This window comes from Hypomesus transpacificus, chromosome 4 (genome assembly GCF_021917145.1).
Source record: "Hypomesus transpacificus isolate Combined female chromosome 4, fHypTra1, whole genome shotgun sequence".
Taxonomy (NCBI): Eukaryota; Metazoa; Chordata; class Actinopteri; order Osmeriformes; family Osmeridae; genus Hypomesus; species Hypomesus transpacificus.
Genome location: NC_061063.1, coordinates 10,723,899 through 10,749,536, shown reverse-complemented (window position 1 = coordinate 10,749,536; position 25,638 = coordinate 10,723,899). Strand labels below are relative to the sequence as shown.

The 25,638-nt window shown below is 51.3% G+C and overlaps 2 protein-coding genes across 2 annotated transcripts; both read left to right on the top strand.

Annotated features, from left to right (window-relative positions):
• Positions 1-264: 264 nt before the first annotated feature.
• On the top strand, positions 265-20,104 carry nup153 (nucleoporin 153). Its single transcript, XM_047019089.1, has 22 exons — positions 265-373; positions 5,178-5,394; positions 5,690-5,974; positions 6,161-6,300; positions 6,655-6,783; positions 6,910-7,026; positions 7,647-7,691; positions 7,803-7,856; positions 8,708-8,842; positions 9,332-9,384; positions 9,793-9,961; positions 10,051-10,248; positions 10,459-10,557; positions 10,652-10,766; positions 10,892-11,002; positions 11,295-11,924; positions 12,092-12,271; positions 12,487-13,317; positions 13,712-14,329; positions 14,459-14,674; positions 19,072-19,255; positions 19,662-20,104. Exons 1-22 carry the CDS (start codon positions 296-298, stop codon positions 19,750-19,752), a joined length of 4,695 nt encoding a protein of 1,564 aa, XP_046875045.1. The 5' UTR covers positions 265-295; the 3' UTR covers positions 19,753-20,104.
• A 90-nt stretch (positions 20,105-20,194) lies between these two features.
• LOC124467451 (tektin-2-like) lies at positions 20,195-24,105 on the top strand. The gene is made up of 8 exons (XM_047019735.1): positions 20,195-20,299; positions 22,492-22,617; positions 22,700-22,905; positions 23,104-23,247; positions 23,365-23,479; positions 23,571-23,678; positions 23,789-23,932; positions 24,022-24,105. Exons 1-8 carry the CDS (start codon positions 20,195-20,197, stop codon positions 24,103-24,105), a joined length of 1,032 nt encoding a protein of 343 aa, XP_046875691.1.
• The last annotated feature ends 1,533 nt before the right edge of the window (positions 24,106-25,638 follow it).

The following is a 25,638-nucleotide window of genomic DNA, read 5'->3' as shown; positions in this document are numbered from 1 at the left end:
GTTCAGTATTGTATCAATAGTTTAAAAATGATTAGGGATTAATGATTTGTATTTATTTTTTTACTAATGGATGTTGCTTATAATAGGCTATATTTAGTCAAATGTCCCTCAGGTAAAGTGTGTTAACATTGCAGATTAATAATTAAACTAGGCTATATTTCGGTCTGGGTACTAACGGATGGTGAAGAACTAGCGCTTTGCAACTTCATTTCCCATAATTCTCATTCTCCGCATCTGTGATGTGTGACAGCTATCCGGCGCCGAGACCCGAGTAGAAGACTCGACCTAGCAAGCCATGGCGGCCACGGGTGGAGGGAAAATTAGAAGCAGAAGATATCACATCGCCTCTAAACCTTACGCCAAAAGCAAACAGGTGAATTAAATGACCGTATTTGTTAGACTGTTTCTCAGGAAAAAGACAACATTTGCTTCAATGTCAGTTGTCTTTTCGCTGTTGTGTTATTGTTTTCTTGAAGACATTTTGTGAGGCCTAGTAGTGTTAGCGCCCATGGCCTCCACGCGCTAGTCAAGGAAATTAGCTAGCTTGATACAGTTTGCTTGCTAACTGGCGAACACGCAAGGTTGATGAACCAAGAGCGACGGACATTTTGCTGGTGTATTAAATCAATCTACAGCTATGTGTTGTTTCAAGTGCTTGCAGGCTTTGAGTTAACGACGTGGCTAGTAATGCCACAAACGTATCGTGAATTGGCACGAAACGTGGAACTCGAGCAGTGCTGTTAGCGAGCTAGCCCGCTAGCTAACTATCCTCAGAGCGGTGCATTGTCTCAACTACAACGCAAAGCTAACAAGCTACTCGGTACCGGCTTCGCTTGCCAGCTTATAAACAACGTATTTTGGTATTTAACATTAATTTGTGAATTATTCTTAAACTTGTTAACTAGCTGGTTGCCAATTGTGGGATTTATTTTCTGCACTTGCTACATGTTGAAAGCGTATCAGTCAGCCACAGCTTCTAGCTCGAAAACCCGAAATTGCGTAGTGCGCACTGTTGAAACTAGACCCACATGGTAGTCAATGGGAGTTGCAATGCCAAGTAGGTAACTAGTTGTTGGACTACCTCTAACTAGCTAGTTAACCATGTTTGGCAAACTATCCCAGCTAGATTAGCTAGACAAAATAGGTCGTATCTTAGTCATTGTTTTCAGATGAGCTGTCAGCTTCTATTGTCCTTGTCGCGGTTGCTACCTGTGTTAGTCACACCATTTTGTCTTGAGCGTTAACAGCCTAGCCGGCTACATTTGGTTGAACCGATAGCTCGCTCTGTTTGCTTCTGCATTGCCAACGTGCTAGCTAGCTAGGCTAACCTAGTTTTGGGTTCCTTTGAGGACACAAAACGGGAAGGCGGGATACGTATCTTGCTTGCCGTAAACTCGCACAAACCCTTGTATTTAAGGTGTATACGGCTTGCTATCATTTGTCTGGTTTACTTTTTATTGGATACCCAACATCGTTGCAAACTTTATTCAATTGTGTTATAAATCTATTTTCGAATTTCATCTACGCTATAGTAGGTAGTTACTTTTTCCTATAACGGTAACATCCACGAACGTGAAACTTGATCGCTCACATAAAGTAACTATTCTCATTGAAAACATAATGTCAGCTTCTGTCCCCATAACTTGGAAGATGTCAACTATGAATCTTCAGAAACCCAATTAGCAGTTTAAAGCATGGAATGGGTCGTGTCAGGGAACACGACCACAGTTCCTCTAAGACCCGAGAGCTTGAACATCCAGCGGGGATGTGTTGGTGCAAGTGTAGATGTCAGCTGAGCATTCAACATGTTTTGGACCCCACATGCATAAACTGGACCTTCATCTGAGAAGCACCATCTCAAACGGACCCGAGTGAGTTATGAACTGAGGCTGGTTTAGGTTTCAGATTACTGCTAGGGCTAGTGGGAGGTAAGAAGTAAACAAACTCATGAGGGAAGTTTTATGGACTGATAAACTAATCGTGTAAGTGGGTGAATTACAGGGAACTATTACACTGTGAATGTAGCATATAATACTGTCAATAGGAAGCATTCTACGGTTGTGTTTCTGCAAGAGTATCTCAGGAAGGGATTATATTGTCCTCTGAACGTTCTGTTGTGGGGTGTTTATCGGGGCTTTCAGTGCACCCTCTTCGCTTTTGAACTGGTAGAGGCAGAATGAGGCATGTTCGCTGGGCAGCTCTGCTCTGGATGGGAGACGAGTCACTGGAGGCAGCCAGAGTATTTTTGCCCACCCAGCATGAGCTATAGGTTCTCTAATCTATACAGGAAATTATTAACTCTGTGTGTGTTTGGTTCAATGTTTCCTCCCCCGGTGTTTACAGATGGTGTGAGGCCATGTGTTAATCTACTCTGATCAGCTATCCAGCCAGCCTCTCTTGGTTGTCCTGCTAAATAAAGACCCTGGCCCCTGGCCTAGGCTGTGGAGGCAAAATAAACCGTCTGTCTGTTTGTTTTTCCTTATACACACCCCTGTCTTGTTTTCACAAGATTATAGTCATTTTCATCAGGTGTTTTCTCTGTTATAAACTCTCATTACGTGCTACAGTAAGTTATGAGTGTGTGTGTGTGTGGGCTCAAAAGCGTCTCAAGCAAAAACAAAAGTGACAAGAATGCTCAGTCCAGAGTTCAACCCAACATGCCAACTGTTTCAGCCCAACATGCTAGCTTCCTGGGAGAACAATAAGACAAGCATAGCTCTGGGGCCCTTTGGTCCAGTGGCCCCATTCACAGGAGAAATGCAGCGCCCTCAAATCCTTATAATCACCAGGGCTGTGTTCATAGGGTAGTAGGGCCCCTGGCTGACCCACACGCCCAGGCTGTCTGACTCTGCCTGTGGTTCTCGCTGCTGTCACAGCCAAGCCGAGGAGTGATGTGGTGCACTGTCCTCATCCTTATGTAGAGGAGGCCTCCTGAGGTCTGAGTGATGTGGTGCACTGTCCTCATCCTTATGTAGAGGAGGCCTCCTGAGGTCTGAGTGATGTGGTCCACTGTCCTCATCCTTATGTAGAGGAGGCCTCCTGAGGTCTGAAGTGGTCCACTGTCCTCATCCTTATGTAGAAGAGGCCTCCTGAGGTCTGAAGTGGTCCACTGTCCTCATCCTTATGTAGAGGAGGCCTCCTGAGGTCTGAGTGATGTGGTCCACTGTCCTCATCCTTATGTAGAGGAGGCCTCCTGAGGTATGAAGTGGTTCACTGTCCTCATCCTTATGTAGAGGAGGCCTCCTGAGGTCTGAAGTGGTTCACTGTCCTCATCCTTATGTAGAGGAGGCCTCCTGAGGTATGAAGTGGTTCACTGTCCTCATCCTTATGTAGAGGAGGCCTCCTGAGGTATGAAGTGGTTCACTGTCCTCATCCTTATGTAGAGGAGGCCTCCTGAGGTATGAAGTGGTCCACTGTCCTCATCCTTATGTAGAGGAGGCCTCCTGAGGTCTGAAGTGGTTCACTGTCCTCATCCTTATGTAGAGGAGGCCTCCTGAGGTCTGAAGTGGTTCACTGTCCTCATCCTTATGTAGAGGAGGCCTCCTGAGGTCTGAAGTGGTTCACTGTCCTCATCCTTATGTAGAGGAGGCCTCCTGAGGTATGAAGTGGTCCACTGTCCTCATCCTTATGTAGAGGAGGCCTCCTGAGGTCTGAAGTGGTTCACTGTCCTCATCCTTATGTAGAGGAGGCCTCCTGAGGTCTGAGTGATGTGGTCCACTGTCCTCATCCTTATGTAGAGGAGGCCTCCTGAGGTCTGAAGTGGTCCACTGTCCTCATCCTTATGTAGAGGAGGCCTCCTGAGGTATGAAGTGGTCCACTGTCCTCATCCTTATGTAGAGGAGGCCTCCTGAGGTCTGAAGTGGTCCACTGTCCTCATCCTTATGTAGAGGAGGCCTCCTGAGGTCTGAAGTGGTTCACTGTCCTCATCCTTATGTAGAGGAGGCCTCCTGAGGTCTGAAGTGGTTCACTGTCCTCATCCTTATGTAGAGGAGGCCTCCTGAGGTCTGAAGTGGTTCACTGTCCTCATCCTTATGTAGAGGAGGCCTCCTGAGGTATGAAGTGGTCCACTGTCCTCATCCTTATGTAGAGGAGGCCTCCTGAGGTCTGAAGTGGTTCACTGTCCTCATCCTTATGTAGAGGAGGTCTCCTGAGGTCTGAGTGATGTGGTCCACTGTCCTCATCCTTATGTAGAGGAGGCCTCCTGAGGTCTGAAGGTCCACTGTCCTCATCCTTATGTAGAGGAGGCCTCCTGAGGTATGAAGTGGTCCACTGTCCTCATCCTTATGTAGAGGAGGCCTCCTGAGGTCTGAAGTGGTCCACTGTCCTCATCCTTATGTAGAGGAGGCCTCCTGAGGTATGAAGTGGTCCACTGTCCTCATCCTTATGTAGAGGAGGCCTCCTGAGGTCTGAAGTGGTCCACTGTCCTCATCCTTATGTAGAGGAGGCCTCCTGAGGTATGAAGTGGTCCACTGTCCTCATCCTTATGTAGAGGAGGCCTCCTGAGGTCTGAAGTGGTCCACTGTCCTCATCCTTATGTAGAGGAGGCCTCCTGAGGTCTGAAGTGGTCTCAGCAAGAATGGAGGCAATTAGTTTGAAGTAGGCACTACACGCACCATAAATTGATTTAAAGTGTTTTCCACATAGCTGTGTAGCTCCCCGGAGTCTGTCCTTTACAAAAAGAAAGATTTTTCTTTGGTTTTGAACCAGCAGTCCTGTATCCCGGCCTGTCTGTCTGTCCAGCCTGTCTGTCTGTTCAGCCTCCCAGGCCTGCTGGCTGGGCATGGTTCACTGTGACCCTGCACTGGCTGCATGGAGACAGGCTCTGACCCAGTTTCCACGCAGAGCAGTGCTTCAGGGGATCCTGGTTCCTGTCTAAGCTCCTGTTGGAGCGCTGCAGCCTCCTGGTCTGCAGCCTCCTGGTCTGCAGCCTCCTGGTCTGCAGCCTCCTGGTCTGCAGCCTCCTGGTCTGCCCACAGAGCATCGCTGTGTTGGCTCATAACCTGCATCAGTTTACAGTGTGAACTCTTTAGCTTTCAGCTGTCTGTTTACAATGTTGCTTTGTATGTGTGTGTGTGTGTGTACTGTACGTGTGTTCAGTTAGCAGATGCTTCTGATGCAAAGCGACACACAGGTGTGCTAATGTTTGTGCTAACGGCCTGTGTTTCTTCTCTCTGCAGCAACAGCAGCCAGGCCTCATCAGCAGAGTCACAGACACAGTGAAGAGCATCGTTCCTTCCTGGTTGCAGAAATACTTCAGGAATGGGGAGGCTGCGGAGGGGGGAGGGGCCGTGCCAGGGGCGGGGCAGGACCAGGCCCCTCCCTCTAACGGCAATGAGGATATGGCCCCTCCTCTTGATGGTCGGGACTCCCCAGAGCCCACCACCAGTAACACAGGTGAGATCTGTCACACAGGAATAGTTGGCTAGGTTCTCACCCCAGAAGGACAAACATCATTTCTGAAAGAGGTGTAGGAATATCACAAATGCAGCCTGACTGTTGTATTTATGATGCTGGAATGTTGCAAACTGACATTCTGTCTTTTTAAAATGCGAAAAATGTTGTTGCTAATTGAGATAATTATCCTAATTTTAAATGATGCTCCAATAAATTGACAGTCTTGCCTCATGCTCCGCCCCCCCCTTGCCTCATGCTCCGCCCCCCCCCTTTGCTTCATGCTCCGGCCCTCCAGAGCCCTCAACGAGCAGGGCGTCCCTCAACCTCCACGACCACGTCCTGTCCCGGCCTCCCCTCAACCGCTCCCACCTCCACTTCCCCTCCCTGGACTCTCCCCCGGGGCATGGGGCCCCCGGGGGCTCGGCCCTCTTCTCCCAGCCCTCCACCTCCTTCGCTCCGCCTCCCTTCCACGCCTCCTCCAGCTACTCCCTGGTGAAGGAGATCAAGGACTCCAGCTCGCAGCACGAGGACGACAACATCTCCACCACCAGCGGCTTCTCCTCCCGCGCATCAGAAAAAGGTGGGGTGTGGAAGCGTGTGTGTGTGGCTCAATGCATGTGTCAGGAGGCGTGTGTGGACTTGTGTTGGGTTTCACACCCCACTGTAGTGTCATCCCTGTAGATTGAGTATATCTACAAGTAACCAATCAGGTGTCGCCATCTCCAGATTTGCTCACAAGTAACCAATCAGGTGTCGTTATCTCCAGATGTCCCGGCCTCCAAGACAGCTTCATTCCCCCAGCTGTGGTCCCCAGACACGGACAGGACCCACTCCGGGCACCACCCGGCCCAGTCCAGCCTGAAGAAGCCTGCCTTCAACCTGTCTGTGTTCGGAGCCTCCTCCACTGTGAGTGAGGGGTCTGAGAGGGCTTAGTGTGGGTCAAGGGTCACGGTCATCACCCCAGACAGAAGCTCCAGGGCTGGGACTGACTGTTGGGCGGGGTTCTTCCTAGTTCCTGATCTTTCTAGAACGGAAAGCCTGTTCCAATTAAGAGAGTTTACCGAATGAGCGAGCCTGTCTTAGTCTGTAAACTCGATTAACGGAATAGGCCCCAGGTTGTGACGATGCATGAATTAACAACATTATTAAATAGGCAACAATAGGCATACCCTCCAGTACAGGAAGTGATGCGTTTTATTGGTTCTGTGTGTCACTGTTTCCTCCTCTTCCTCCATCTCCCTCTTCTTGCCCCTCCCCCAGTCTACGATGAACAGCTCTGTGCTGAGCTCCAGACAGCTGGGAGACTCTCCGTTCTACGCAGGCAAAACCACGTACGGAGGGGCTGCGGCGGCCAGGGCAGGACGCTCACGCCTGGGCACGCCCTACCAGGTCGGCCCCCACACCTCCACGCTGTAGTAGACCTGCTGGGTCAGATGGGTTTGATGAACTCTGTGTAATGTTGATGTGATTGATTGTGTTATTGATCGATCGATTGATGGTTCCCCCTGCCTCCAGGCCCCAGTGAGGAGGCAGATGAAGGCAAAGCCGGCAGGAGCCCAGCCATGCGGGGTGAACAGCGCCACAGCTCGACGCATCCTGCAGTCCCTGGAGCGCATGTCCAGCCCTCTGGCTGTGAGTGTCCTCTGTCCTGTCCCCCTCCCTCCCTCAGCAGCCCTGTCCCCCTCCCTCAGCAGCCCTGTCCCCCTCCCTCCCTCAGCAGCCCTGTCCCCCTCCCTCCCTCAGCAGCCCTGTCCCCCTCCCTCCCTCAGCAGCCCTGTCCCCCTCCCTCCCTCAGCAGCCCTGTCCCCCTCCCTCCCTCAGCAGCCCTGTCCCCCAGACAACTACACAGGGACACCGTAGACCTGTGGTTCCCTACCCTGGTCCTCAGGGAACACCTGCCCTGCATGCTTTAGAATCTAAAGTTTAGATGCTAAAGCATTCTGCTCCAACACACCTGATTCAAATGAATGGTCATAAGCAGGCTTCTGCTGAGCTGGATAACGACCCATTCATTTGAATCAGGTGTGTTGGAGCAGGGAAACATCTCAAACATGCAGGACAGGTGGTCCCTGAGGACCAGGGTTGGGAACCACGGCCTTAGACAGACGCTGTTACCCAAAGATATGCACACTTAAGAGGCTGTCACCCAAACATGCATACTGACAGAGACAGTCTCACTGTGTCTTATTCCAGACCAGTATTATTCTGTAAATAAAAAAAACCTGAGTTGACCTGAGGTTTTCTCTCGACAGGATGCTAAGAGGATCCCTTCCCCGGCCACCTGTCCTCTGTCCACAGTGAGTGTTTGACCACTTCCTCTCTGGTGTTTGACTTCCTGTTTTGTGAGCACTTAAATGAGAATCATGATCATGTGACTCGTGTCTCACATTGGCTGTTTTGTCCTGCAGTCTCTGGATGGCACCATCCTGGAGCGATCTCATGTGCTGACCAAAAAGAGGAGGGTGAGTGTTGATCGGTCTGCTTGGGGCCCTGGTTTGGTGTTGACTTGAATGTAAACATTTTTATAAAAAATTATGTAGTCATTGGGAAAACTTCCAAAGTGACAGTACAGTGGGGGGATTTGAGCCTGTGACTTCTTGATCTGCAGTCAAATCCTCCATCAGTCTAGTCTGTTGGTAAACACCAGCAGAACCTCGTGTGTGTGTGGACACAGAGCGATCATTGTACAGGACAAGCTGTCGTTCTGACACTCTTCCTGTGCTGCCGCCTGTTGCTGTCTGTTAACTGGGGTTGTCACAGGCCACAGACACAGCTGCCCACCTCTGTGTGTGTGTGTGTGTGTGTGTGTGTGTGTCCAGTGGGGTCCATTGTTGAAACCATGGCCCAGATTCTGCAGTAACTGTTAGACTCTCCCAGCTGTCACAGCTGCTGGGCCCAAACAATGAGCCTCTGAGGCCTGATACAACTTCTGACAAACCGGAACATAACCGAGCCCTGGGTCCCATCAGGCAGGGTTCTGCTGCCTGGCCCGTCTGCAGCCTGTTGTTGTGACGGCACACAGCCTTTGGATTAGGGCCTGTTGCTTTGAAGTGAAGGGGTGGGATATTTTAGTTTGAATCATTTCGAACTCGAGCCAAAATTGCTTTGTTGGCGAAACTTGCCTACCCTGCCTTTAATTGCCGTGCAAGTTAATTTGAGTTGGCTGATTTTGGGGTGTTTCCCCTGGGGGTCCCTCTCTTGGGGGTCCCTCTCTTGGGGGTCCCACTCTTGGGGGTCCCTCTCTTGGGGGTTCCTCTCCTGGTGGTTCCTCTCCTGGGGGTGTTGCTCATCTGATCCTGTCTGTCCTCTGCAGCTGGACTCTCCGCGCCCCCCGGTTCAGAAGCTGGTCATCCCCTCTGCTGCCTCGTATTCAGCTAACAGATCCATGTCCTTCAGGCCCTCGCTGACCCCGAGGGGCCTGGCACGACCTCTGACCCCAAGAGACACGGTGAGCCCCTCAACCCTGCTACCCCACAGTCCCCAACCCTGCTACCTGACAGTCCTCAACCCTGCTACCTGACAGTCCTCAACCCTGCTACCTGACAGTCCTCAACCCTGCTACCTGACAGTCCTCAACCCTGCTACCTGACAGTCCTCAACCCTGCTACCTGACAGTCCTCAAACCTGCTACCTGACAGTCATCAACCCTGCTACCTGACAGTCCTCAACCCTGCTACTTGACAGTCCTCAACCCTGCTACCTGACAGTCCTCAACCCTGCTACCTGACAGTCCTCAACCCTGCTACCTGACAGTCCTCAACCCTGCTACCTGACAGTCCTCAACCCTGCTACCTGACAGTCCTCAACCCTGCTACCTGACAGTCCTCAACCCTGCTACCTGACAGTCCTCAACCCTGCTGCTTACCAGTACTGTTTAGCACCATATGTTGACATTCATACTTACTCATACCGTCCATCTTACTCTGTCTGTGTCCAGCCCTCAAGACAATCACCTCAGATAGCAGAAACGCTGGCAGGTCCCTCTCAAAGGTATGTATGGTATACAGGACTACTGCCATAACCTTAGTTTGAGCTGGGCGAAAAATCGATTTGATAAGGAATTGATAAATTCTTTCGAATTCATGATTAAAATGAGAACAATTGTCACTGACTTGAGTAATTACGCCTACCTGAACGCTCCGTAGTTCACAGTAAACAGATTCAATGTCGGTGATGTCATTAACATAACAAAACTGGCCAAAAGTTGTGTAATTCCTAGAAAAAATATTGTGCAACGGTTGGGAGAGAAAAAGTATAGATTAAAAAAAAAATTGTAAGTGTTTATTTAAGTGCATTTAAAACATAAATGATGTGGCTTTATCGCCCTGGCTAAATGAAAGTGATTGAACCAGGAGATGCAGCTGTCTAGTTATACCATATCTCTATGTTCTCCCACAGCACAAGCAGCCTGCTCTACCCCATCTGCAGCACACCTGCTGCCAGCACCCCCCAGGCCAGCGCCCCCCAGGCCAGCGCCCCCCAGGCCAGCACCCCTGGCTCCGGCGGGGGCAAGATGAAGAGGGAGAGGACCAGCACTCGACCCTCCTCCAAGCGCCCCGATGACGAGGTAGGATATGTTTCAATATCCATTAGCGTTGATGTATTTGTACAACTTTGTTGTGGTGTCATGCTCTCACTGCCTCTATCTCCCCTCAGACTGCTGATGTACCTGACCTACCAGCCATCTCTCTACCAATCAGCACTTCTGGCCTTCCCACCTTCAGCTTCTCCTCCCTTCCCCCTGCCACAGCCACGCCCACAGCCACGCCCACAGCCACGCCCACAGCCACGCCCACAGCCATGCCCACAGCCACGCCCATGACTCCTGTGGCTGCCGAGTTGGTCAACAACAAGGTCAGTCTCTACAGATTAGTGGTTAGAGCACTTGACGACAGATCAATAGGTCGCAGGTTCAGATACTCCCTGTACACTATGTCACTTTGGATGGATAGCATCTGCTAACAGAAATTATTATCATTTGTATTATTGTTATTCATTAATATTATTGTACACTATTATTATGAATCAGCCCTATCCTCAATTTCATCTTCCTTTCTGTTTCAGGATCCTCCTACTGCTTGCTCGCCCCCCTGCGCCCCGTTCACCTTCTCCTCGCCCATCGTCATGGCTACTGCTGCCAGCCCCACGTCCTTCTTGCCCTCCGTGAGTGCCCCCCCCCTCCTCCGGGCTCACCAGCAGCTTTCCAGCTGGATGAGTACACCTGTAATGATTCATAACGATCTCCTCTCTCAACCAGGCCGGATTCACCTTCAGCGCACCTGTAGCCAAAACCACTCCCTCGGTGTCCAACGGCAACATGGACAGTCACACAGGTTCCGTCCATCTATCTGCAACAGACTCAGTGGTCACGGGTAAGAACAGCCTGGCAGAGAAATGTCTGAGGTGTTAAAAGGCTTTTTCTGGGTTTCTATGTGAGAGAAATGAAAGTGAAAGTATGGCAGGTTTATAAGTAGCTGTCCTGTGTTTGTCTCCACAGTCGACTACACGGCTCCTGATGTTACAGAGCAGGCAGAGGAGTTCGAGGGTCCCTTCAAACCAGCCAAGACCCTGAAGCAGGGCAGCGTGCTGGATTTGCTCAAATCTCCTGGTAAGATCGACTCACTTTTTTTAGTTTTTTTTTTGCTTCATTTTCATTTTTTCTTCCAAGTGACAGTGAGGTTTCCAATGACAATACAGCTGCTTTGTGTTGTTGTATGATTTACTTAATGATGCCTTAATTGTTGCCTTTTGTGTAGTTTATATCATTTTTCTACAAGTAAAATCTGGAAACTTGTAGGAAAAGTTGTATCCGTTTTAGCTGCGATTCCAGCCCCAGCCATTTCCTGTATTATCAAAGTAACACTACAAAACAGTTAACTCTGGTCATCTTGTGCACGCAGGTTTCTCCTCTCCGGTGGCAGGGCTGTCCCCTAGCCCAGAGCCCAGTGCCCTGGCCCCCCTTGCTGTGTCCACAGCCCCCTCCAGCTCCGGCTTCGGGGACCTGTTCAAGCCCCCGGCTGGATCCTGGATCTGCAGCGTGTGCATGGTGCAGAACAAACCCAGCCACACCAAATGTGTGGCCTGTCAATCCCTGCAGCCCAACACATCCTCATCCTCCATGAAAACAACATCAGCCTCAGAGCTCCTCAGTACAGCCACCACGGGGACTACAACTCCCATGGGGACTACAACTCCCATGGGGACTACAACTCCCATGGGCTTTAAGGGCCTCTTCACAGTCCCCACTGGGACCTGGGACTGCGACACGTGTCTGGTGCAGAACAAGCCCGATGTAGTCAAATGTGTGGCCTGCGAGACCGCCAAGCCTGGGGCTGGAGTTAAGCCCTCTCCGACTCTCCCTGCTTTCTCTGGGGCCAAGGCTTTGAGCAACAACCCCTCCACCTCGTCAGGGTTCGCAGGATTCGGAGACAAGTTCAAAAAGCCGGAGGGGGCGTGGGAATGTGGTACCTGTATGGTTCAGAACAAGGCGCAAGACAGCAAGTGTGTGGCCTGCATGAGTGCTAAACCAGGTGAGGGAGCAATAGAAAGATGCCTTAAGGCCTGCTGTAGGAGTCAGGAATGTGTTGCTGCACAACTTGTGGAATGTCCCTTCAGGAACAGTTGTTGAGAAAATGTCAATGTAATTGTGCCACCCAAAGTTAATCAGATTTTTGCCTCTGCTCTTGTGTCCCAATAGGAGCATCATCGTCCCCTCCCCCCGCCTCTGCTGCCGCCCCCCTGCTGGGCTTTGGGGACCAGTTTAAGAAGCCAGAAGGAAGCTGGGAGTGTGGCGTGTGCACGGTGCAGAACAAGGCTGCTGACCTCCAGTGTGTGGCCTGCCAGTCAGCCAAGCCTGGGGCCACGGTGGAGCCCAAAGGTACGGGAAAGAATGATGAGCAGAGAGAGAGAGAGACTGTACCCTTTATTGTTGATGTCTGGAACAAACTGGCTTTTGATGGTTAGGGTTGGGAGGGTTAGGGTTGGGATGGACTGTTTTGCTTCTGTTGGTTTTGTGCACTTCAGTCTTTTAAATGGGTTTTTTTCTTGTTCTCGCTCTCCTTTCCCCTCTCTCTCTCCTTTCCTGGCTCTCAGCCTTTGGTTCCTCCTCTTTTGGCGCGTCGTCAGATTCTGGCACTGGAGGGTTCAAGTTCGGCACCTCGTCAGAGTCTACCTCTGGTGCCGGCTTCCAGTTTGGCGGCAGCCTCACAGACTCCTCATCCACCAACGCCTCCGCCGGAGGATTCAAGTTTGGAGCTCCGCCCTCCGAGTCCTCTTCCTCTGGAGGGTTTAAGTTTGGAGGCACCTTGTCAGACATGTCTACCAACAACGGAGGGTTCAAATTCGGCGGGGGCTCCTCTGCAGCTGCCGCCAGCGACGACACAAAGGCAGACCCTCCCAGCACGGGCGGGTTTACATTTGGGGTTAGCGGGGGGTCGGCGCTGGGTAACTGCAGCTCCGGCCACAACAGCAAAGCCTTGGTGGGAGGCTTCTCGTTCGGCTTCCCCGCAGCCTCCCAGGACAGGAAGGAGAACGGGTCTCCGTCCACAGACGGCACGTCCACAGACGGCACGTCCACTGGGGCGGCTCCACTGTTTGGGAGCCTAGCAGCGGCTGAGCCCAGCCTGACCTCCACACCACTGGGGGGCGCTGCCTTCGGAGCGCCAACGTCCGCCGAGAATGATCTCCCTGCTCCCTCTTTCACGTTCGGGAAGCCCGATGAGAAGGAGTCGTCTGGGTTTGGTTTTAGCGGGAAGGAAGCAGAGAGCTCTCCAGCGCCATCTATGGGCGGCTTCTCCTTCAGTGCAGCGGACCCTCCCCAGGAGTCAGCCCAGCCCAGCTTCACCTTTGGGAAACCGGCGGATAAGAGTGAGGCGGTCGCAGACGGGCCAAAGGCTGCGTTCAGCTTTGGGCAGAGCACCACAGGTTAGAAAACCTTCACCACCACTGTCTTATGTCCTTAACTTGCACTTATTCATTTATTGTTGTGCTGTGATCATTTGTGAACCAAGACAAGAATCAAGAGTCTATACACTGAAGGGAACTACAGTCTAGAACAGTTCTGGGGGAATTGTGAAGTGTGCTGAAGGGATTGAAACATGAATATTTCCTAAACCGTGCTACAGAAACTTCTAGACAATAACGGCATACCTATCGGGAACGTTTTGACACCTTTCATGTCTACTTTGTGCGATAACCGTGTAAAGAGTTAGGATGGGTGTTATAATACATCTGAGAACAAGTGTTGCTGATTGCAAGGACATTTAAAAATGAGTCTGAACTATCCGCCATAACGATGCTTGTCTTTTCTCCATGCCAGATGCTGTTGCCTCAAACCCCAAACCGGTGTTTGGTTTCATAGCCAGCACCTCCGCCCCCTCATCCACTACCCCAGCCCCTAGTATGTTTGGGGCCTCCATCACCTCCGCCCCCTCCTCCTCCACCCCGGCCCCTAGCCTTTTTGGGGCCCCAATCACATCTACCCCTGCACCCTCATCCACCACCCCAGCCCCTAGCATGTTTGGGGCCTCCATCACCTCTGCCCCATCATCCACTACCCCAGCCCCTAGCCTATTTGGGGCCCCAATCACCTCCGCCCCCTCCTCCACCACCCCAGCCCCTAGCCTCTTTGGGGCCCCCATAACCTCCGCCCCCTCCTCCACCACCCCAGCCCCTAGCCTCTTTGGGGCCCCCATCAACTCTGCCCCAGCCACCAGCTCCTTCCTCTTTGGCCAGACAGCATCCAGCGATGCCCCCCCAGCCAAGGCCTTCATGTTTGGGCAGAGCCAGGACAGCCAGGGCTCCCAGGTAGCCCTCCCCTCCCTGAACGCAGCCCCCTCCCAGCCCTTCCTGTTTGGGTCTGCAGCCGGCGCTCCCCCCGCCACTCCCCCCTCCTTCACCTTCGGGGCCACAGCGCCCCCTGCTGCCTCAACCCCAGGTTTGTCACCCTGCAGACTTGAGAAGGGCTTGTTTGTTTGTTTGTTTTGAACAACTCAAGCACATTTTCATCAGTGTGATCACCAATGTAATTTATTATAATTTTTTTCCTCCTCTGTTGTCTCTTTAGCCACTGCCCCCTCGTCAGGCCCCTCCCCCTTTGTCTTCAGCCCCGCCCCCTCTGCTGGGTTTGGCAGCACTCAGAGCCCCGCCTTCGGCCAGGTGTCGTCTCAGCCCAGCGCCCCGGCCTTTGGGGCCCCCTCCCCCTTCCTGGGGGCCCCCTCCTCCCAGTCCCCTGCCTTTGGTGCTGCCTCTGTGTTTGGATCAGCAGCCAGCTCTGCTCCAGGTGGGTCACCGTGTCCACCTCCTCCATGTCCTCAGGAAAGGCCTTACTGCAGGTGCCCGGGTTTGAGGCTGTTTCGGACCACTTCCTGACTCTCTCTCTCTTTACCTCTTTCTCTCCACCCTACACTTCTTGTCAATCTTTACGGTCTATCCAGTCAGTAGAAATGCCCCCCCCAAATGTTTTCAAAGGCTTTTTCGACGGGCTCTCCAGTGACCCAGATCTGCCTGTCTAACCCTCATGCTGCTGCCTGTCTAACCTTCATGTTGCTGCCTGTCTAACCTTCATGTTGCTGCCTGTCTAACCCTCATGTTGCTGCCTGTCTAACCCTCATGTTGCTGCCTGTCTAACCTTCATGCTGCTGCCTGTCTAACCTTCATGCTGCTGCCTGTCTAACCCTCATGTTGCTGCCTGTCTAACCATCATGCTGCTGCCTGTCTAACCCTCATGCTGCTGCCTTTCTAACCCTCATGCTGCTGCCTGTCTAACCTTCATGCTGCTGCCTGTCTAACCCTCATGTTGCTGCCTGTCTAACCCTCATGTTGCTGCCTGTCTAACCTTCATGCTGCTGCCTGTCTAACCCTCATGTTGCTGCCTGTCTAACCATCATGCTGCTGCCTGTCTAACCCTCATGCTGCTGCCTTTCTAACCCTCATGTTGCTGCCTGTCTAACCTTCATGTTGCTGCCTGTCTAACCCTCATGTTGCTGCCTGTCTAACCCTCATGTTGCTGCCTGTCTAACCTTCATGCTGCTGCCTGTCTAACCTTCATGCTGCTGCCTGTCTAACCCTCATGTTGCTGCCTGTCTAACCATCATGCTGCTGCCTGTCTAACCCTCATGCTGCTGCCTTTCTAACCCTCATGCTGCTGCCTGTCTAACCTTCATGCTGCTGCCTGTCTAACCCTCATGTTGCTGCCTGTCTAACCCTCATGTTGCTGCCTGTCTAACCCTCATGCTGCTGCCTGTCTAACCTTCATGCTGCTGCCTGTCTAACCCTCATGTTGCTGTCTGTCTAAGCCTCTTGCTGCTGCCTGTCTAACCTTCATGCTGCTGCCTGTCTAACCTTCATGCTGCTGCCTGTCTAACCCTCATGTTGCTGCCTGTCTAACCCTCATGCTGCTGCCTGTCTAACCTTCATGCTGCTGCCTGTCTAACCTTCATGCTGCTGCCTGTCTAACCTTCATGCTGCTGCCTGTCTAACCCTCATGTTGCTGCCTGTCTAACCCTCATGTTGCTGCCTGTCTAACCCTCATGCTGCTGCCTGTCTAACCCTCATGCTGCTGCCTGTCTAACCCTCATGCTGCTGCCTGTCTAACCTTCATGCTGCTGCCTGTCTAACCTTCATGCTGCTGCCTGTCTAACCCTCATGTTGCTGCCTGTCTAACCTTCATGCTGCTGCCTGTTTAACCCTCATGTTGCTGCCTGTCTAACCTTCATGCTGCTGCCTGTCTAACCCTCATGTTGCTGCCTGTCTAACCCTCATGCTGCTGCCTGTCTAACCTTCATGCTGCTGCCTGTCTAACCTTCATGCTGCTGCCTGTCTAACCTTCATGCTGCTGCCTGTCTAACCCTCATGTTGCTGCCTGTCTAACCCTCATGTTGCTGCCTGTCTAACCCTCATGCTGCTGCCTGTCTAACCCTCATGCTGCTGCCTGTCTAACCCTTATGTTGCTGCCTGTCTAACCCTCATGCTGCTGCCTGTCTAACCCTCATGCTGCTGCCTGTCTAACCCTCATGCTGCTGCCTGTCTCGCCTTCTTGTTGCTGCCTGTCTAACCCTCATGCTGCTGCCTGTCTAACCCTTATGTTGCTGCCTGTCTAACCTTCATGCTGCTGCCTGTCTAACCCTCATGTTGCTGCCTGTCTAACCTTCATGTTGCTGCCTGTCTAACCTTCATGCTGCTGCCTGTCTAACCCTCATGTTGCTGCCTGTCTAACCTTCATGCTGCTGCCTGTCTAACCCTCATGCTGCTGCCTGTCTAACCCTCATGCTGCTGCCTGTCTAACCCTCATGCTGCTGCCTGTCTAACCCTTATGTTGCTGCCTGTCTAACCCTCATGTTGCTGCCTGTCTAACCTTCATGTTGCTGCCTGTCTAACCTTCATGCTGCTGCCTGTCTAACCCTCATGTTGCTGCCTGTCTAACCTTCATGCTGCTGCCTGTCTAACCCTCATGCTGCTGCCTGTCTAACCCTCATGCTGCTGCCTGTCTAACCCTCATGCTGCTGCCTGTCTAACCTTCATGTTGCTGCCTGTCTAACCTTCATGCTGCTGCCTGTCTAACCCTCATGTTGCTGCCTGTCTAACCTTCATGCTGCTGCCTGTCTAACCCTCATGCTGCTGCCTATCTAACCCTCATGCTGCTGCCTGTCTAACCCTCATGTTGCTGCCTGTCTAACCTTCATGCTGCTGCCTGTTTAACCCTCATGTTGCTGCCTGTCTAACCTTCATGCTGCTGCCTGTCTAACCCTCATGTTGCTGCCTGTCTAACCCTCATGTTGCTGCCTGTCTAACCTTCATGCTGCTGCCTGTCTAACCTTCATGCTGCTGCCTGTCTAACCTTCATGTTGCTGCCTGTCTAACCTTCATGCTGCTGCCTGTCTAACCCTCATGTTGCTGCCTGTCTAACCTTCATGCTGCTGCCTGTCTAACCCTCATGCTGCTGCCTATCTAACCTTCATGCTGCTGCCTGTCTAACCCTCATGTTGCTGCCTGTCTAACCTTCATGCTGCTGCCTGTTTAACCCTCATGTTGCTGCCTGTCTAACCTTCATGCTGCTGCCTGTCTAACCCTCATGTTGCTGCCTGTCTAACCCTCATGTTGCTGCCTGTCTAACCTTCATGCTGCTGCCTGTCTAACCTTCATGCTGCTGCCTGTCTAACCCTCATGTTGCTGCCTGTCTAACCCTCATGCTGCTGCCTGTCTAACCTTCATGCTGCTGCCTGTCTAACCTTCATGCTGCTGCCTGTCTAACCCTCATGTTGCTGCCTGTCTAACCCTCATGTTGCTGCCTGTCTAACCCTCATGCTGCTGCCTGTCTAACCCTCATGCTGCTGCCTGTCTAACCCTTATGTTGCTGCCTGTCTAACCCTCATGCTGCTGCCTGTCTAACCCTCATGCTGCTGCCTGTCTAACCCTCATGCTGCTGCCTGTCTAACCCTTATGTTGCTGCCTGTCTAACCCTCATGCTGCTGCCTGTCTCGCCTTCTTGTTGCTGCCTGTCTAACCCTCATGCTGCTGCCTGTCTAACCCTTATGTTGCTGCCTGTCTAACCTTCATGCTGCTGCCTGTCTAACCCTCATGTTGCTGCCTGTCTAACCTTCATGTTGCTGCCTGTCTAACCTTCATGCTGCTGCCTGTCTAACCCTCATGTTGCTGCCTGTCTAACCCTCATGTTGCTGCCTGTCTAACCCTCATGCTGCTGCCTGTCTAACCCTCATGCTGCTGCCTGTCTAACCCTTATGTTGCTGCCTGTCTAACCCTCATGCTGCTGCCTGTCTAACCCTCATGCTGCTGCCTGTCTAACCCTCATGCTGCTGCCTGTCTAACCCTCATGTTGCTGCCTGTCTAACCCTCATGTTGCTGCCTGTCTAACCCTCATGCTGCTGCCTGTCTAACCCTCATGCTGCTGCCTGTCTAACCCTCATGCTGCTGCCTGTCTAACCCTTATGTTGCTGCCTGTCTAACCCTCATGCTGCTGCCTGTCTCGCCTTCTTGTTGCTGCCTGTCTAACCCTCATGCTGCTGCCTGTCTAACCCTTATGTTGCTGCCTGTCTAACCTTCATGCTGCTGCCTGTCTAACCCTCATGTTGCTGCCTGTCTAACCTTCATGTTGCTGCCTGTCTAACCTTCATGCTGCTGCCTGTCTAACCCTCATGTTGCTGCCTGTCTAACCTTCATGCTGCTGCCTGTCTAACCCTCATGCTGCTGCCTGTCTAACCCTCATGCTGCTGCCTGTCTAACCCTCATGCTGCTGCCTGTCTAACCCTCATGCTGCTGCCTGTCTAACCCTCATGCTGCTGCCTGTCTAACCCTCATGTTGCTGCCTGTCTAACCTTCATGTTGCTGCCTGTCTAACCTTCATGCTGCTGCCTGTCTAACCCTCATGTTGCTGCCTGTCTAACCTTCATGCTGCTGCCTGTCTAACCCTCATGCTGCTGCCTGTCTAACCCTCATGCTGCTGCCTGTCTAACCCTCATGCTGCTGCCTGTCTAACCCTCATGCTGCTGCCTGTCTAACCCTCATGCTGCTGCCTGTCTAACCCTCATGCTGCTGCCTGTCTAACCCTCATGCTGCTGCCTGTCTAACCCTCATGCTGCTGCCTGTCTAACCCTCATGTTGCTGCCTGTCTAACCCTCATGTTGCTGCCTGTCTAAACCTCTTGTTGCTGCCTGTCTGCAGGAGGGGGGTTCCAGTTCGGGGGAGCCAGCGCCTTTGGCTCTGCCAGCAGCAGCGCGGGGGTGTTTGCTTTTGGGGGAGGACCAGGGGGATCGCCCGCCCCCCCTTCTACTCCCTCCCTTGTGCCCCAGCCCACAGCCACAGGAGGGGGGTTCACCTTTGCACAGCCCCCTGCCTTCAACATTGGGTGAGTACCACTCACTGTTGGAAATGCTGAAAGCACTTTTTGATAGTGTTGATCCTTGATGTCCTGCTGAAGGATCTAGATGTCCTATTTGTACGTTGCTTGAGATAAAATGGTCTGCTGAAATCAAATGTCCATGATTTAATTTCGCCTGCTTACATGAATAACCCCTGCATGACAGTCAGTGACTACGAATGCGCAGTATACATGTCCATAAAGTGCTCCTAAACACATTCAGCTTATCCCACGTCTTATTCGGAATGAGGCCAAATTCAGAAACTCCAAACAGAAAATGCTGTGTGTTATGGTGGCGTCAAATTCAGAATAACAACTGAGGGCGTCCTGGGGGCGTAGATGCTGGTCTCCTCCTCCTGGGGGCGTAGATACTCATGTTGGTCTCTTCCTCCAGGTCAACCAAGAACAGCTTCACCCCGACCCCCGCGGGCCAGAACGCCATCGCTGGACGGAAGATCAAAACAGCTGTCCGACGCAGGAAGTAGGAAGCCCCTCTAGGCTGAGGCTGAGACGTTCTGGATGGGACTCCAGGAAGCCGGCCTGGACGCTGTTCCCTCAGACAGACACTGAAGTACTTAGCATGTGAAGGGTTCTGGGGGGACCCCTCTGTTTCCAAAGGCTGGATGGAGGTCTCCGTCTGCAGACCCAGAGCATCAGGACATGGCGATGACCCGTACCAACCTGTAAACTAGAAGAGAGAACTTAAACAACAACCACCACCATGACACAATCAATAGCTCCTCCCGCTCCAACAACAGGATATATTTTCAACAGCCACAAATGTCTGCTAGAACTGAGGCATGACTTTTTGTAAAAAAAAAAAAAAAAAAAATGTTACAATAATAATAATCATAAAATTAAATTACAAAGGCAAAAACCTGAAATTCAAAGAGTTGATAGTGTACAAAATCTTTATTGTTAAGTAGTATGGGTGATCAGGTTCTAAATGAGAGATGCAGGGAGAGCTGTGGCCTGTGTATCAAACGGCACCTGTTCCAAACTGGGGGCCCTTCTCTGCTAGTTGACCAGGAGGTGTGGTCTGCTGGTTGACCAGGAGGAGTGCTCTGCTGGTTGACCAGGAGGTGTGGTCTGCTGGTTGACCAGGAGGAGTGGTCTGCTGGTTGACCAGGAGGAGTGGTCTGCTGGTTGACCAGGAGGAGTGGTCTGCTGGTTGACCAGGAGGAGTGGTCTGCTGGTTGACCTGGAGACGAGGAGCTACCAGTCCCAGCCAGGCTGTTCACGCCGTGTATGCTTTATGTACAGGGAAGTGTGTTTCTGTGTGCTGTATGTACAGGGGGACTTTTTTTGTGTACAGATTCGAGGCGTGTTAGGTTCCTGTGTACATGCTGAGGTGTGTGTGTGTGTGTGTGTGAGTGTGTGTGTGTGTAGCGCGCAACTGGACCGTTGGCGCCTGTAGATGAGAAGCATATGAATGTTGTAAAACAGGAGGGCTGGATGAGGGTGCAGCTGGGGGCAGCAGCCCATGCACTGGGGAGGTCTGGGGGCACAAGTCCTCCTTTCAGACCATGTCAATGTGTAGTTCAAATCTTTTCACGTTCAGACTCTTTCACCTCTTCACAATCTTTCTCTCGCTTGCCCTCTTTCTTGATTCTGCCTTTCTTTATTCAAATTCATAACTCTGCTTTTTTTCCAAGTTTTTTTCCCTCTCCTCTGCCTCTTTAACTGGCCTTTCGAATATTATAAAAAACCTGTAAATAGTTATTTTTCCTTTTTTTTTATTTTTTAATCTGTGAAGTTGAATTTGTGTGTTTAAACCAACTCTGCGTTCAGCATTTTTGTCTTTAGAATTTATTATGTAAATCCCTATATTCAAAGTTGCCCAAATCCATTTAAAAGGAACTTAAATGAAAATTGGGGACCTTAGATGACTAAAGGTATATTGGCGTTTCTGATCCACTTTTGTTTGGATCAAAACCAGTATTGTACAAAGTATTAAGTATATATTTTTCTATTGCTTGTTTAAATGGACTAGGGTGACTTTGGATATCATGGAAGTCAATTTAATTTTAAAGCCATGATTATTACTGGATGAGTGATAAAATAAAAACCATGGATAATTGCCATCAATAAAATATTAAAAGTGGGTTGTTCTACTTAATTTTTTTAATACTAAATACTGTAAATGAAATTCTTAGTTTGCAACAGAGATGGAATGGTAATGTTTATTCTGGTGTCAAGTTAACCAGCCTTCTAAGAAGCTTTATCCAGCAATTTAAGAGAATTCTGGGGCAGGTGTAGAATCATTAAACCTAACCTGTTAAGACACAACAAACAGCTTGAATACATCATGTAGCCTATCCTAGCCCACCACTGACTATAAAAATCGACATAACATTCTATTTACATCAACATTCAACAGAATGGCTTTTTTCCCTGGGTGATGTCATAATTGACAACACTTGTCACAATTAACAGAATTCCACATATGACAGTTCTGAAGTTGTCAACAGCTCAGCTGTTTAATGATTTGCAACGTTCAACATGTGGTAAGTAACATCAATTTACAATGTATTATTCAAGCAATTACTAAAAATATGGAGAATACTGTCCAATTTTGGTCTTGGTCTAAAGATAATAGCCTTAGGTAAACCAAACATGTTTCTAATTTGTATCCAGGTTACACAGTTTATATTTTAGTCAAGTAAGAAATGTATTGATATTGATCAGAAACTGTAGTTGAATAAAAAAGAAAAAAAATCTGTCATCCAATAGGAGAGCTCACGATCTAAACCCAGGCTTTCTAAAGCCTGGAGCCAGATACACTCAGTCTGATTGGTTCATCAACAACAAGCTAGTGAACAATAGGTCAGAACTTCAGAGGGCAGCAGCCTATCAGATCAACAAGGATCTTCATTGTGCAAGAGGCGATGCTAATACTCAAGTAAGGAGCAGTGCATCTGCGATATTATTGGCTGAGTAAAACTTAATCTAATGTCACCTCAAAGGACCAAAGAAACACCACAGGGTGTGTGCGTTAATGTGCAGGGGTAGCTAACCCTGTTCCTGGACATTTAGCTACCTGTAGGTTTTTGCTCCAACCACACTTATTTGACCTGATTCAACAACTAGTTACCTAATCAACCAGCTGATTATTAGAATCAGGTGTGTTAGATTAGTGTTGGAGCCAAACCTAACAGGCGGGTTAGCTCTCCCCGGGAGTGGGGTTGGAGACATCCTGGGTGACTTCTTCTTCTCCTGTTTAGATTCACTGGGCGATCCGCAGCACAAAGAACCACCTGACCAATCGTGTGGAGGAGTTGAGTCTGTGGCAGAACCAATCAGAAGACAGCATTGCCCTGGTGGACAAGGAAATCACTGGCCTTGAACAGGTAGGCAACAGATGAACAATAGGTGTATCTAATTTGCCAACCCTTGGTGCTGTTAGAATATGAATTGTGTGTGTTTGTGGAGGTGAAGACCCAGGCGGAGCAGTGCCTGCAGGATGGGAGTGTGCACCGGCTGCTGCTGGGGGAGTGTGTCACGCTGAGGGACGGCCGGCGGGCCGCGGAGCTGGTCCACGACCACGTGGAGGCGGGACTGCGGAGGGAGGTGGAGCTGACGGAGGAGATGAAGGAACAGACCCAGAAGAACCTCCTCATCCTGCTGGACCAGCTCAGGTGAGGGGGGGGGGGGGTCAGTGTAGCTCAGGTTGGGAGGGGGGGGGGGGGGTCAGGTTTAGCCCAGGTGGGCTGACGTTGTAACCAAAGGCCCAGTGGGATAGTTGACCCCTTCTACTCGACCCTGAATGACAAAACACAGCATCTCCAAACGTTTGTAACGTGCGCTGCTCATGGTGGCCTCCGCCCGCCCCACAGGGATCTGAGGAACATGCGGGCCCTTCTGACAGCTGATGAAAGGGACAAGGGCCAAGCTGCTGAGCTCAACGGACGCTGCTTGAGCTTTAACCTGCATTCCCCCAACCTGGGCTACAAGTACCAACCCTGCCACGTAGCCAAGGGGTGAGAGGAGATCACACTGAGCTCCTTGGTTCAATTCCCCCTACTTTTAGTTTAAGGACTAGGTGAATTTCCTGTCGGTCTTAAAACCATTTTCCATGTCTTTTGTTTGGTTCCCAGGACTGTGAGCTACAGCCAGTGGATGTCCCACTGCAGAGAGCTGAAGCAGACAGCTGAGAAGTTGGCCCTTCACTGTGGCCAGTTCAGAGCGACCATGCAGTACACCCTGTCTAAGGTAGGGGGCACCAGGGAGCACTGATCACATACTGCAGTACACCCTGCAGAAAACAAATGTAACTTAGCTTTTTGTGTGTGTGTGTGTGTAGCTGATGAGTGCGCTGGAGACCCAGCGATGTGCCACTGACTTCAGTCTGAGGAGGAGGGTGGAGGAGCTGAGCAGAGCCAAGGAGTCTCTGGACTGGGAGAGACAGCAGGTTGGTGACCGGAGACTAATTCAATTTATGGCTACTTAAACTACTTGGCCAAAACATGTCCAGTTGTGATTTCATTTTTGTGTGACCTTTGTATGACCTGTGCTGCCCAGGTGGAAGATGCGGTGGTGGAGATAGTCAGGGACAAGCAGAAGATGGAGCTGCAGGTCATGACCTCTGGCTCAGAGCAACAGGTAGCCCACACCCGTCTGGACACTCTGGCTCAGAGGCCCAACCAGGAACTCTGCATGGACCAGGTGTGTGGGAGGGGGGGGACTTGAAATAGGATTTCAAGATGAATGGAATTTAATAGGTTTCCAACAATAGTTGTTTGGGTGTCATGCAGCCTCACGTTGGCCTCCTGCTGGAAAATATGAACCTGAGCCGGAATACGTACGTCCTGAAGAAGAAGCTGGCCCTCTCAGAGTGAGTCCCTGTCAACCATCACACACACACACCTCAGAGCCCTGTCAACCATCACACACACACCTCAGAGCCCTGTCAACCATCACACACACCTCAGAGTCCCTGTCAACCATCACACACACCTCAGAGCCCTGTCAACCATCACACACACACCTCAGAGCCCTGTCAACCATCACACACACCTCAGAGTCCCTGTCAACCATCACACACACCTCAGAGCCCTGTCAACCATCACACACACACCTCAGAGCCCTGTCAACCATCACACACACACCTCAGAGCCCTGTCAACCATCACACACACCTCAGAGTGAGTCCCTGTCAACCATCACACACACACCTCAGAGTGAGTCTCTGTGAACCATCACACACACACCTCAGAGCCCTGTCAACCATCACACACACACACCTCAGAGCCCTGTCAACCATCACACACACACCTCAGAGCCCTGTCAACCATCACACACACCTCAGAGCCCTGTCAACCATCACACACACACCTCAGAGCCCTGTCAACCATCACACACACACCTCAGAGCCCTGTCAACCATCACACACACACCTCAGAGTGAGTCTCTGTGAACCATCACACACACACCTCAGAGCCCTGTCAACCATCACACACACACCTCAGAGCCCTGTCAACCATCACACACACACCTCAGAGTCCCTGTGAACCATCACACACACACCTCAGAGTGAGTCCCTGTCAACCATCACACACACACCTCAGAGTCCCTGTGAACCATCACACACACACACCTCAGAGCCCTGTGAACCATCACACACACACCTCAGAGCCCTGTCAACCATCACACACACACCTCAGAGTCCCTGTGAACCATCACACACACACACCTCAGAGTCCCTGTCAACCATCACACACACACCTCAGATTGAGTCCCTGTCAACCATCACAAACACACCTCAGAGTGAGTCCCTGTCAACCATCACACACACACCTTTGAGTTGATCATAGTGGATCCATCTTATGCCGTCAATATTCGAAATGTACGTTTTAGACTACTTTCCCTCCTTGGGCCCCAAACAAACCACATTGCCTTTTCCAAACGCCACACAGGAGGAGTTTGGAGGCTTTATACAGGAACCTGATGACCTTGGATGAGCACCTGGCCTCCAAGGCACACGCCCTGGACATCGACAGGCAGTGCCTGGATACCCGTCGGAGTCTCATGCCCCTGAACGGGACTGTCGTGGTCAACAGCCCCAAGCTCCAGGTCTCTCCTCCCAGGCTCCAGGTCTCTCCTCCCAGGCTCCAGGTCTCTCCTCCCAGGCTCCAGGTCTCTCCTCCCAGGCTCCAGGTCTCTCCTCCCAGGCTCCAGGTCTCTCCTCCCAGGCTCCAGGTCTCTCCTCCCAGGCTCCAGGTCTCTCCTCCCAGGCTCCAGGTCTCTCCTCCCAGGCTCCAGGTCTCTCCTCCCAGGCTCCAGGTCTCTCCTCCCAGGCTCCAGGTCTCTCCTCCCAGGCTCCAGGTCTCTCCTCCCAGGCTCCAGGTCTCTCCTCCCAGGCTCCAGGTCTTT